The 13162-nt window shown below is 42.0% G+C and overlaps 1 protein-coding gene across 1 annotated transcript; it reads left to right on the forward strand.

The window, feature by feature from the left end:
- Positions 1–308: 308 nt before the first annotated feature.
- Positions 309–1358, forward strand: fam181b (family with sequence similarity 181 member B; the record flags this gene model as incomplete). Its single annotated transcript, XM_083636670.1, has 1 exon — positions 309–1358. The coding sequence occupies one exon, from the start codon at positions 309–311 to the stop codon at positions 1356–1358; it is 1050 nt and encodes a 349-aa protein (XP_083492796.1).
- Between the last annotated feature and the right edge of the window lie 11804 nt (positions 1359–13162).

The raw sequence follows: 13162 nt of genomic DNA on the forward strand, positions 1-13162 counted from the left end.
TCTTTGATGTTCTGACATCACTAGTCCGGCCCCCTGAAAGATCTCCCCGCTTTCCTCCGTGCCGTCACTTTTACTCTGCCATGTTTACTGGAAGCTCATGAGCAGCATCAGGACCAAGTGTGTGCAAGCTGCCCTGTAACAGGAAGGAGACAAGCTGCCCTGTAACAGGAAGGAGACAAGCTGCCCTGTAACAGGAAGGAGACACAAGCTGCCCTGTAACAGGAAGGAGACATGCTTTGAAGAAACTTCTGCTTTGGGGATCATCACGGCGGATGCCATAGGTAAAGCCGCCGGGCTCAACAAGAGGAATGGCTGTTCAGACTGCAATCATGAACCCCCAGTTCCTGAATTTCTGCTTCCCCGGGTCTGTGATGGAATACGACATGGACAAAAGTCTGGATGGGAGTCTCCTGGGTGAGGCAGAAAATGGGGACGGGGACTACAGAGAGACCACTAGGGACCTGCTGAGTTTCATAGACTCGGCCTCCAGCAATATCAAGCTGGCCCTGGACAAGCCAGTCAAATCCAAGAGGAAAGTCAACCACCGCAAGTATCTGCAGAAGCAGATCAAAAGGTGCACAGGCATTATAACACCAGGGAACCTAGCAGAGGCCCCAGTAAAAAGACAGGGCTCCCCTCTGGCTCAGTCCAGCCCGTTGCAGAGTAAAACTCTACCTAAGCGTGACGGGGTCCAGGCCAATTTGCAGAGCAAGAGCTTGGCAGCCCTTTTCAACCCCGTGAAGGATATTAGGGGTGAAAAGGCCAAGAAGCCACCCCTGAGGCATCGCAATCTGCCTCCCTCATTCTTCACCGAGCCTGCCAACTGCTCCAAAGTCAGCTCCATGTCCGGGATGACTCTGAAGGACTTGGAACGAGTCAGCTCCACGTCCGGGATGACCCTGAAGGACTTGGAACGAGTCAGCTCCACGTCCGGGATGACCCTGAAGGACTTGGAACGAGGCAATCCCGAGGCTGCAGAGTTCTTTGAGCTCTTGGGGCCTGATTACAGCAACATGGTCAGCGACCAGGACCTTTTCCAAAGCGTTCCTACTCGGGCGCAGCAGGAGATAACGGGCCCAGATCCCGCTTCCTATGATGCCCACAATTTATTGGGTGGTCTCCTGTACTCTGAGCCCTGGACTAGCTGCTCTGGACCTTCTAAGAAACTGGGAGAGGGTGTGCGTTCAGGCCTGACCCAGTCTCCTGCCTACTGCCACTCAGAGGCTGCCGCTGGGCCCATGGACGACAACACATTGTGCACTCTGGCCTTCCCAAACTTCTTCACAGATTGCTCCATACCTCAGGTCACCTATGATTTAAGTGGTGCTTACAGCAGACCCAATTTTTCATCTCTATGAGACATTGGCGGTGATGTTGTTGTTAGAATCACTCATAAAATAAAATCGTGGTGCAGAATTTAACAGTAGTCTAAGACAATTTGATATTCCTGAGTCATGTTTGCTTATCTGTTGTGGAAGTGATATTGCGGTTGGATTTGAACATTTTGAATCATCCTTGCACGCAGCAGTGTGTGAAATTGCCATTTTTCTATAATTTAAAAACGTGAAAGAGAAATTTACTGTTTTACACAGGAATGTATGTACTTTTCTGGATGCAATTTTCCATTAGTTTTATATTTCACAAAAAATAAACTCAAAAAAATACAGAATACAGAAATAATTTTGTTTTAGTCCGCTTAACATCAGTTTATGCTGTAGGAAGTTATGTTATACGGTAGATGTGTTTGCCACTTCTGACAGAACAAGCTGCAAACAAACTCAGTGAGGCACTTTTATGGTTCCTGTGAATAACGATTCTGTGCAGTAGGGGAGAAAACTAATTTGCTGAAATGATGATTACAGCAATGTGTGATGCCAAGCTTGTATGATCACATTCTACAGCTCAGAATTGATTTTCAGGTGGCAAAATTATCGTTTGTATCCATTTTTTGGGGAAGACCTTTAATGTATCTAGCTTTTGTGAGAGGACAAAATAAAGCTGGCCTTTATTACTATCACAGCAACGGTGTCTGTTTTGGTGTTCATCGTATTGGTGAGGCATGATGAAAAAGTTCAGGAGTAGCATGAACTTTGTACAGTGTACACTGTACAGTGATGCAATGACACATTGCAATGGCCAATGCAATATTTCACGTTTATGATACCAAGTGTTTTTTTTATTATATATATGGTTTATAGAGTACTTTATTTACATAAAGGCATTGAGAGAGTTGAGACTGGACCATCAACAGTAGATGCAATGCTAGTCATGCTGCCTTAAATACTAGTTACATACACGTTGAGATCTCAGACAAGCCTAAAAAAATCTATTTTGTAGTAATTTTAAAATGTTTAAAATGTGAAAAAAGACCAGAGGGTGACATTTTTAGTAGTAACAAGTAGTAATAGAAAAAAGAGTCAAACCACACCACTTGAAAGTAAAAAAATGCTGCATAATTTATTTTTCATTTACTTTGGAGGTGGAGAGGAGGATGCTAAACAGCCTGTGCTGGACAAGCAGGTCATGCTCATGTATTTAACCTCTTGATGTCATTACCCTTAATTAACCTTGTGAGTTTAAAGACCAAAAGCATGCTCTTATTTCCATTAACAACAACCTGAGAGAGCGGTTACAGAGGGAGGGAGGGTGACATATTTTATAATTACTACAATTTAGCGGACTTCACATGCTCATTTCTGGGGTGGAGACTCTGGAGACGATGCCCCATGGGCACACTTTTTTGCACGGCACTCTGTCGGGTCCCCAGCAGCATGCCCGCCAAGTTTGACGTAGATCGGATGACCGGTTCTTTTTGTGTTGCTAGTAGGTGGCGCTATCTCTATGTGCTTGTCTTCTATGTGCTTGTCCGAAATTGGGCACCGCATTCCCCAAGTTTGAAGTCGATCGGATGAACGGTTCTCGAGATAAATCACTTTATGTGTTGCCAGTAGGTGGCGCTCTGACGATGTGCGTGTCCGGAATTGGGAACCGCACTCCGTCGGGTTCCCAGCAGCGCACTCCCCAAGTTTGAAGTCGATCGGATGAACAGTTTTTGAGATAAACTGCTTTTTGTGTTGCCAGTAGGTGGCGCTATGACTTTTGAAGGCGATCAGAGCAATGGTGTGCAAGATATGGCCATTTAAAATCTAAAACATTGCGATAGCGCCCCCTATGGGCATTTTCTCCCATTTTTTGCACGGCAGTTTCATGCCAGACACTTTCAAAGTGTTTCAGCAGAGTTTGGATGGCGATCGGAGCAACAGTGTGCCTTGCAACTCAGGACATACATTACACGCATATGGCTCTCCAATTAGAAGTAGGATAGGATGGATAACACTTTGAAAACACTCACAGCACAATCACAGTCTTGTCACACAGTCCATGGGCCAAAGCCAAACATTTCACTTGATGGTACCACTCGGTTGGGCAAATTCAAATCAAGATTTTTGAAAAGGTATATGTCCATAGATGATATGTATGATAGCCTTTGCAGAATGCTAGCTTTGTCAGTTATCAGCTCATGAAGTTAGCCAGCCCCTACAGTAAATGGGATTCTAGGAGTTGATGCATATCCTATGTTAGGTTAATTTTCATGACCTTTGACGTCACATGGGCCGGTAAAAGTGTACAGTGTCTATGAGATTTACAAACATCACAGACACAACCATCAAAAGATCACAGGATTGCCCTTACAGTAGAATGACTTCTCAAGGGAAATCTCTCGCTTATGATCTTGATTGGGAGTAATAAGGTGAGCTGTCATTGTATTGTGATCTGGACAGGCCTTCTACTGACTACTCTTCAGACAAGTCCCCAAAGAATTTCATGATTCAACAATTTATTGCCATTGAACCAGAGCAGAGCTTGCTAGGAATTTGTCTTAATGTGCTCTGGACTAGTGATTCTCAACCTTTTGCATATCAAGGATCCCTAATCTAGTCCACATTAGAGCTACGGACGCACATTTGACAAGGTTTTGTCTGTCAGACCCAAAGCCGAGAATATTTTAAATGCTAGATATGATTTGAATGATTTTTTTAATTCAATTTACAAGAAGTTAACAATTAGAGAAAGTAGAAGAATGACTGTTTTGATCATAGTTTCACTGTTATTTCTCTACCTGCAATACAGATGGAATTCTGGACAAAAGAAAATCTAGAGTAATTAAAATATTCTCAGCTTTAGGTCTGAGAGACACAATCTCATCAAAAGGTTCTAATGTGGACTAAATTAGGGATCCTTGATATACAAAAGGTTATGAATCACTAGTCCAGAGCACATTCAAATTCCTACAGTAGCAAGCTCTGGTTGAAATGGCAATAAATTATTGAATCGTGAAATTATTTGGGGGAATTGTCTGAAAAGTGAAAATTTGGGAAAAATGAATGTCACTGACATTTTTGAAGAGCCCATGTGATGTTTTTATTTGTCAGACAGACTCACAACTGGGCTTGAAAGAAAGCTAAGAAGCTACTTTTTAAATTGACATCAAACATGTTCTCATAAAATGGAGCCTAGAATAGGATATGCATCAGTGCCTAGAATCCAATTTATTGTAGGAGCTGGCTAATTTCATGAGCTGATAACGGAGACAAAGCTACCATTCTACAAAGGATATCATACTACTAAACTATAATCTATGGATATATACCTTTTCAAAAGTCTTGATTAGAATTTGCCTAACCGAGTGGTACCTAAATCTGGTCTGGCCCGTGGACTAACCCGCACTAGCCCGCCAGTAAGTGTCTCAAAGCATTGGGACAAATGTTGATGATGAGGAGAGCACCCTTTAATTATTAATTTCTTGTGTCCTGTCCCGTCCCCCCCAGCTGGTGGTTTCACACAGGCTCGCCTCTTAAAATACCCCGCCTCTACTCTACTGGCCTCTACTGGCTGGTGAAGGTTTGTTCATTTCACCTTCATTTCACACTGATGCTATAACCTCATAAACCCACAGCAGTCTTTCAGTTCAAATGTCAATCTAAACTCTATGGACACTTCCCTCGAGGTCGATTATCCACTCCTTGTGTTTCACTCTTCTTATCATGCACTAGTTATAGAGCAGGTGGGGTGATGGGTATAGTGGAGTTTTGGGTGCTTGAGGGTTAATCATATTAAGGGTTTTGAACCTTATTCTGTTTTGCTTTTTGTTATCTTTAATTACATGAGAAAGCAGAAATGGTGTTTTCACGTCCTGCATTTTGGAATCATTTCTCCAGTATTCACCTTATGTAGCCCCGCCCACTTGACCCATTGTGTCACGACTTCCTGTTTAAAACGCCGGCTGTTTTACCTGCTCAAACTAGTCTGACTCACCTCGTCAAACCTAGTTTGACTCACATGAGCCAGACTAGGTTCATGAGTCACAGGAAGTGTAAACACAATCAGAACTTTACACTTCCTGTTAGTCTGTCTCTTCTACATACGGTGAATACTTGAAACAAATCTCAATCTAAAATCTACCTTGTCTTCTCTTATAAGTAAGATATGGAGTGATAGTGTTATGAGTTATCAGAAAGCTGACAATCCTGATGATCAGTCAAACTTCACCTGCATGTCACAGCCTGCAAACCTCAGTAAAGTATCAGCAATAGAAAAGCAGAGTGAGAACATGTCAGTTGTGGCTAGACAAAGGATTATAAGATTATCCAACGACACAACAAGGCTATTCTAATTGATGGTCTATTGTTTGTGTGAGATGGCAAGCAACTGCTATTTAAAGAGGAGACATTTCAAATCAATAGAAGGCTTGAGCTGTGGTAAAATTACTATTCTAACATAATAAAGACCAATGAACTAGAAGTTAAAAAGTATAAAAATGATTTATTTACAAAAAGCAAAGTCACAGAGCTCTGGTTCAGCCCCCTCCTCCTCTCTTGACTTATGGGACTGACCCAGAATCACATCATTCAGACCTCTATCAGACCAGGAAGTCCTAGATTAGAGCAGTTTACTGCAGATAGTGCCCCCTAGATCTTGAGGGAGGTATTAAAACAACTCTAAATTCTCTCCACAGAGCTCACTCAGCCTTTATGAGTTTCAAACATCTAACTCTGTAAGGTATCAGGTTTAGCAATATGACAATGAAGCATTTACTTATGTGGGCAAGGCTGACTGAGAGTGTGCTCTTTTTCAGTAACAGCTTCCTTCACGCGCACGTTCACACATCCACACTGCGATCAGCACAGAAGTCTCCAGTTATTTACCACTTAGCAGCTCCAAATTAGTGCCTATTAGTGCTGAAGTAGTGCGTTGGCCTGAACGGCAGTTATTGAGGAAGGAGAGAGCAACTCTGTTTCCACTGTTCATCAACCCATAGCCCACATCCTTCCTTCCATTTCTAATTAGAAAACAATAAATGGTTAAAGACCACACAGATGTGATCTTAGTGTTTGACGCCTCAGGCTTGCAGGCGGCTGTCCAACATACACACTAGATGGCAGTGATGTTCCACTAGAAACCCGGCGCGTCCACTCTGGAGAGATTCCCATCAAGACAAACAGCCACTTCCATTTTATGTATGAGATTATGTATGCAATCATAGTCTTGCATAGCCAGAATTGAGAGTGCTTCTTCAGATGTGTGTTCCAGAAAATACATTCAGTGCTGAATTTACTAAATTGGAGGGAAATGAACAGCTTGTAAACTTCCCTGGGATTTTTAATCTGCCTCTGTGTTAGATTTAAATGGATTCCAACAGAGCGGTGTTAAGATGCTTACTCATGTAAGTGCGTTATATATGATGGTTTACATTTCGATTTTAATGTATGCTCTAGTCTGAAGCTGATATTGTCCACAGGCCAGCAGGCTATTTTTATGTTGTTTTTACCCGCCACCAGCTGGCAGTACTGGCAGGATGGTCAACACCGTCCTATGTGATAGGCAGGCAAAAACAATATCTGGCAACCTGCAATAGAGCAGGATGGTCAACACTGTCCTACGTGATAGGCAGGCAAAAACAATATCTGGCAACCTGCAATACAGCAAACTATGGACACATGATCCACATGGATTTTTCTGTCTCAGGGTTGACACCAGCTGATGGAATCAGATTAGGCCTCCTGTTGGAGCCACAACTGTATCGTGCTTTATGGCACATTGGAGATGTAATGTTTGTCAAAAGGATTAACAACATCTCTGTTGGCGCAGACCTGAATAACAAGAGACAGATATCTAAGTAAACCAGATACAGCACATTTCCTCTGACAGGGTATGGGGGGTACTATGTGATGCAAACAATATGTACACACACAGCACAGATGATATGAGGTGCTGTCTGTGTCACACACACTAGGGAGGGATGTAACCACGGCCAGATTAACACAGTGTGGTGCCCCTGGTTGTGTGGTGACCCCCTCCTTCCATTTTTACACATAAAAAAGTGACATTTGCTATAACATTAAAGAGCACAGATTGACATGAACTTGAAAGTACAGGCTCAACACTTACTACAGAAAAATCTAAGACACAATGTCTACTAACTAAAGAAAAAAAGGGTAATTTTAGGTCAAATTTCGAAAAATGATCTCACTACACAAACACATACAGTATGAATACAAGTGGGCTCATCTGTCACGCACAACATTTTTGAAGAAAAATGCAATGTTGCCTTATTCAACTGAAACGGAAAATAATATGAGAAAGTTTACACAAGGGTCCTCCCTTTATGAACTTATTTGTAGTGGCGTAAGGCACCATGCATATTGTGTAACATATGCACGGTATTAGGGAAAGCTTACTGTGGTTGCTTGATATCGCAATATACCTTAAAACAGTATATCATTCACACACACACACACACACACACACACACACACACACACACAGGGCCGTTCCTGGCCATTTGGGTGCCCTAAGCGTAATTGTTCTGTGGTGCCCCCCCCCCCCCCCCCCCCCGTAAAACTTTCAATAACTGTCAAACGAAAGACTGCAAAATCATTAATTATGAACGATACTAGTGTATCTCACATTTCATTACATGTGGGAAACAAACAACAAACAATACATGCAAGCAGGGGCGGACTGGGATCATAATTCAGGCCGGGCATTAGATACCAAGCAGGCCAGGCCGATACAGGCCGACGTGCGTGCCGGCGTCCGAAGGGCGGCGGCGAAAAATTTGGGCTGTTTGAAGCCCAATTTGGGCCGTTTGAAGCCAGATTTGGGCTGTTTGAAGCCAGATTTGGACCGTCTGAAGCCCGATTTGGGCCAGTTGAAGCCAGATTTGGGCCAGTTGAAGCCAGATTTGGGCCGGTTGAAGCCAGATTTGGGCCGCTTGAAGCCCAATTTGGGCCGTTTGAAGCCCAATTTGGGCCGAGTCCAATTTTACAATGAGATGCACCCTGAATAAAGTAATAAAACCACTAGTAAACCAGTAGGCGGCGCCTGGCCTGCTGTTCAGTGAGTGGCCTGACTGAGGGCACCAAAAAAAAAAAAAAAAAATTTTTTTTTTTTTTTTTGTGCCCTCAGTCACGTGATGCCCTACGCAGTCTGCGTACTCTGCGTAATGGGTTGGAGCGGGCCTGCACACACACACACACACACACACACACACACACACACACACACACACAAAACATGCAAACACACAGGAAAGAGGTAGCCTAAGGAATAGAACTGAGGGAATGAGGCTCCGCTATAAGAAAACTACTTTGCATGTTACTTCATTTCTCCATTGTGCTACACTGGAGATTGAACATATTTTCACACTTGCCCTCTCCCTGACCTGTCACACACACCTAGTTCTCATGCCTTGTTAACACCGCTGGGGTGGAAATGACGTGCAACTTGATTTTCACAAGCCTGTCGCCTCTCTCTGCGACATGCTACCCATGTCTCTCCATTCAATTTGAAGGAATTATTATTATTTTTACATCAGTTTCATTGCAAGCACAACAAAGCCTATTGTAGGAGGAGTTCAAATGCAGGTCGCTGCAGTGTGACATTGCAAATTATATATTTATGGTGTGATAATCTGCGAGAAAGATGACAGCTGTATGTGTAGGTGTGCAGGCTGCATAGTTTCTGATGATTATCACATATTTGCTGATTAAATCATCCCAGCGAGCACAAAACGTTTTTTCAACGTTGATTTTTAGTTGAAATCTGGGTGATATTGGGTTTGAACGTCTAAGACCTAATTTCACCCTCTTTTCAACCGGCTAAAATGCGGTTACAACGTCAACGTGTAAAAAAACACAATTTGGTTCATCATATTGTTAAAACATTTGTTGTAGCTTGGAATAGAGGCAATATTGATAGTGTGTGGATTGGCATTTGTCCATTTTATTGTGTAACTGAGCGTTGAAATCTGGTCTATACGAAAACTACATTTCAACGCATTTTATGTCACATGAAATATCATAAATATGGGACTATATAGGCTATGTGGTGCCAGCAAAAAGCTTCCAGGACACAACTATGGTTAATAGTTTAGCGCAATACTATAAAATAATGAATTCAGTTCCTGCCGCAACGTGCATGCGCAAGTACTTAATTGCTAGCTATACTAACCGTGACTGACTAGACTAGACCAAAGCAAGTCTGCACCGGTCTGCACCAAGTGCGGAACGCTATGTTATTGTAACAGACTGTATACAAGGCTCTGTGTACCTCCTCAGTCTCTGGTGTTAAATGAAGTAACCTCTGAAGCCATAGGCTACAGCCTATAGACAACACACACACACAACATAATTTTAGTCTGTTACATTAATATAATAGTCTCGTACACATCACATAAAATAACTTAACTCCCGATCGTCGACAATCATGTAGTCTACAAGTTGTGTGCGAGATAGAGTATATATGTGCCCAGCTCTCTATAGAGTATAAGGAAATGTATAGCTCAGCGCGTTAAGCGGACTGGCTTGAATGTGGGAAAGAGGGGGTTCGAATCCTGTGTGCGCTGCTGAATTTTTAATTTAAGAACCTGGTGAAATATGGTCTAAATCTGAACGTTCAATAAACGTCTGCAAATAGTGGGTGAAAAAACTTTCACTTTCAAACCTTCCTTGCACGTTTTTTCAACGTTGACCCTAAACGTTTTTTAAACGTCTTTTCAACCGAAAAATGCTCGCTGGGATCTTCAAATTTCACCCAGTGCAACTTTTAACTCATTATAACATCATTTCACCCAGTGCAACTTTTAACTCATTATAACATCATTTCACCCAGTGCAACTTTTAACTCATTATAACATCATTTCACCCAGTGCAACTTTTAACTCATAATATAATTTCACCCAGTGCACCTTTTAACTCATATCATTTCACCTGACTTTTCTCTCTGTCCAAATGCTGCCTTTCTCCTCACAAATCCAACCGATATCTCTTTTGTCCTTCCCGAGTCCTTGAAAAGGACTATTGAGGTCTTTGGTTCAACTCTAAACTGAACTTAAAATCCATAACTTATTTTATCACAAAGGCTGGAAGGTGGCGGTGCTGTAGGCTGCTTCCCACCTTTCAAGGCCGTTCTTTTGGCGAGTTCTTTATGAATTGTAAGCAAGGTCAGTAAAGGAAATATTACAGTATTTACAGCCTACATTTATCACATCCGCAGCTGTACTGCTGTCCTCAACCAGTAATAACCATTTACCGCTAATATTACATGAATGCTTGATGCTGTCATGTGACGTGTCTATGGGAGTGGTGTTATCGGGGAATTTGCTTACAGCGCTGTACTGTATATTTCTTTCTGTATGCGTTTCATGTCTCACCGCTTTCCGTTTAAGCCTGCATTCATTTTCAGCAGCCACTGTATGATGCAGTGTTTTCCTCCTCGGGGTGTTGTGGGTATGCTTGCTTACATCTGTGTGTTTTTGTCAGTGTGATAACAATTGCAAGCTGTGCAGCTGACAAAAGTCTCAGCTAGATTAAAGAGAATAGTGCCTCAAATTTCTCTTCCACAGCAGATGCTAGCAGTATTGACAGACACAAATCTCTCATGCACACCGCATTAATAAATCTTATTCTAAAAGCTATTCCCTCTCCCAGATGACAGATTTTAATAGATGCAGTTGCTCCTGTTGCAGCTAAGGGACAACTACTTTAACTTTACCATGGCTGAACGGGCAAACCCCAGCTATTAAAATAGTGCAGGAAAGCCAAATGAAAATGTCAGGGTAGTAAACTTAATCAGGTGTTTTACATTCATAGGAAGGCCCTGATGATAGAATGTAATAATAATGTTGTTAAGGAAGCAAAAAAAAAAATATTATATATGATTTCATTACATGGAGTTATAATAACCACAGAATACTGTACCACTAATTGAGTTGTAAGCTGAATAGCAGTAATTTTGACAACTTTGCTGAGGTGGGAGTGGTGAGGTCTTTACATTGCAAACTGAAAGAAAAAAAGAAATTATATTTTTATCTGAATGTGATTTGGCTCTTAATTGAATTCTCTGTTGCCCTGAGCTGAATATAATCAAAACAGTGTATAGGCTAATATACAGTCAATGGCTAATACCAGCAAACTGAAGGGTGCATATCTTCTTCTTTTTGGTGCATTCGCAAATTTGTCCTGCCACCTTATTTTGTTGGTTTTGTCTCCATCTTTTTTTTAGTATTGCACAGAATCACTTAACATTCTTAAAGGAGAACAGCAGCAGTCAGCAGCTGACAAGGTCATTTCAAACCTATTAGCAATTAGCGATGCACTTTATATTATAAGCCGCAGTCCGAAGCAACTCTGCACCGCCTGACGCCTCGCTCCGCTGCTCACAGTTAAAACACAAATCATGAGCAGTTATTTATTCACTCATCTTACATTGTTTGTTTTGTCACTCAGCTGTAGTCCAGCTCGGAGGACTTGTGTGTTGGCAGTGAAAATGCAGGTTCCAGTCGATGTCCAGTGGCTCAGCGGGCTGAGCTGCACATAGTTCAACCTCAGCAGGAGCTGCGGAAAAGGCCTAGCTAATGACCTTTGTTGCATTCCGTTCCCCTCTTTCCACTCACTGCCCACTCTGCAGCACCCAGTAAAGAAGAAACTCCATGAAATCAAAGAAGAAGAAGAAGAAGAAGAAGGGGGAAAATAATACTTCCTTGGTTAATTGTTAATTGAGGCTTTAAAAAAAATGCAAGAATCCATTACTCAGGTCATAAGATAAGTCCTCTTTTTTATGAATAAAGCCGTTTTGAGTGGGTCACGGATGTGTGCATGGGGGGTAGGATGCCAGCGTCCGTGGCCAACAGTATTGCCTTTCAGAGGCTGTAGGCTCATTTCTAAAGCCAGAGTGAAGATACTGGTGTCATATAAAACTAGAAGACCTAAGGCATCCATTGGTATCAGTCATGCTAGCTTGTTGGGAAGAGGGCTAAATACTGCGCCAAATTTAGACTCAATTTTGGCGAGGGGGAAAACTGGCATGGCCATTTTCAAAGGGGTACCCTTGACATCACACCTCAAGATGTCTGAATGACGGGAATGACAGGAAGTCTCCCGCTTTACAGACATGAGCATTTTATGCTAATTCCATGCAGTTTTTGGCAAAAAAAACAAGCTTTTTTGCATGCAGTATAAATGTGTTAATAATAAGGGCTCATGGATCCAATTGTGTTTGAATGTGCACCTGACTCAGATGTTCTATGGTCCATCTTCATACCACCTGATCAGGCAATAGGACGAATCAGCGTGATATTACGATAACAAAAAAGTACTTCCGGGTCGGGTAAAATAAATAAAGCTGAAAAGCTTAATATCTCAAAAACTACTATACATCACATCGCTTCTATTTTGACATTGTGAGTGAGAGGAGAGCGAAAGGGTCTGATGTATAATATGTATGTAGTATTAAAGTTGAAAAAACTGTCGCAGTTTTCAAATGTGTGAATTTAGTAAAAAGTAGTTCCTGGCTCCATATGGTCCCATTACAAAGGTTGAAAAAGTATAAAACATAAATTGTGATTTCTCAAACAGTACAAAAGATAAATTAAAGCTGAATTAAGGCGATATCGTGCTAAAAGTGGTGACTCGTTTAAAATTTAAATGGGGTGTCTAGCTTAAAGCATGAAGAGTTACAGTTCAGATAGGGCATGGTCTCACCATGAACTGCTGTTGCACCCGGAAGTATAGCCAATCCGTTTGTTTACAAACAGGCTGATTCATCCTTTAAGCACTATTTTACACCACCTCAGTACAGTCTTTTCGAGACAGACTGGTGA

Source organism: Poromitra crassiceps (assembly GCF_964638095.1).
Source record: "Poromitra crassiceps genome assembly, chromosome: 5".
Lineage (NCBI taxonomy): Eukaryota > Metazoa > Chordata > Actinopteri > Beryciformes > Melamphaidae > Poromitra > Poromitra crassiceps.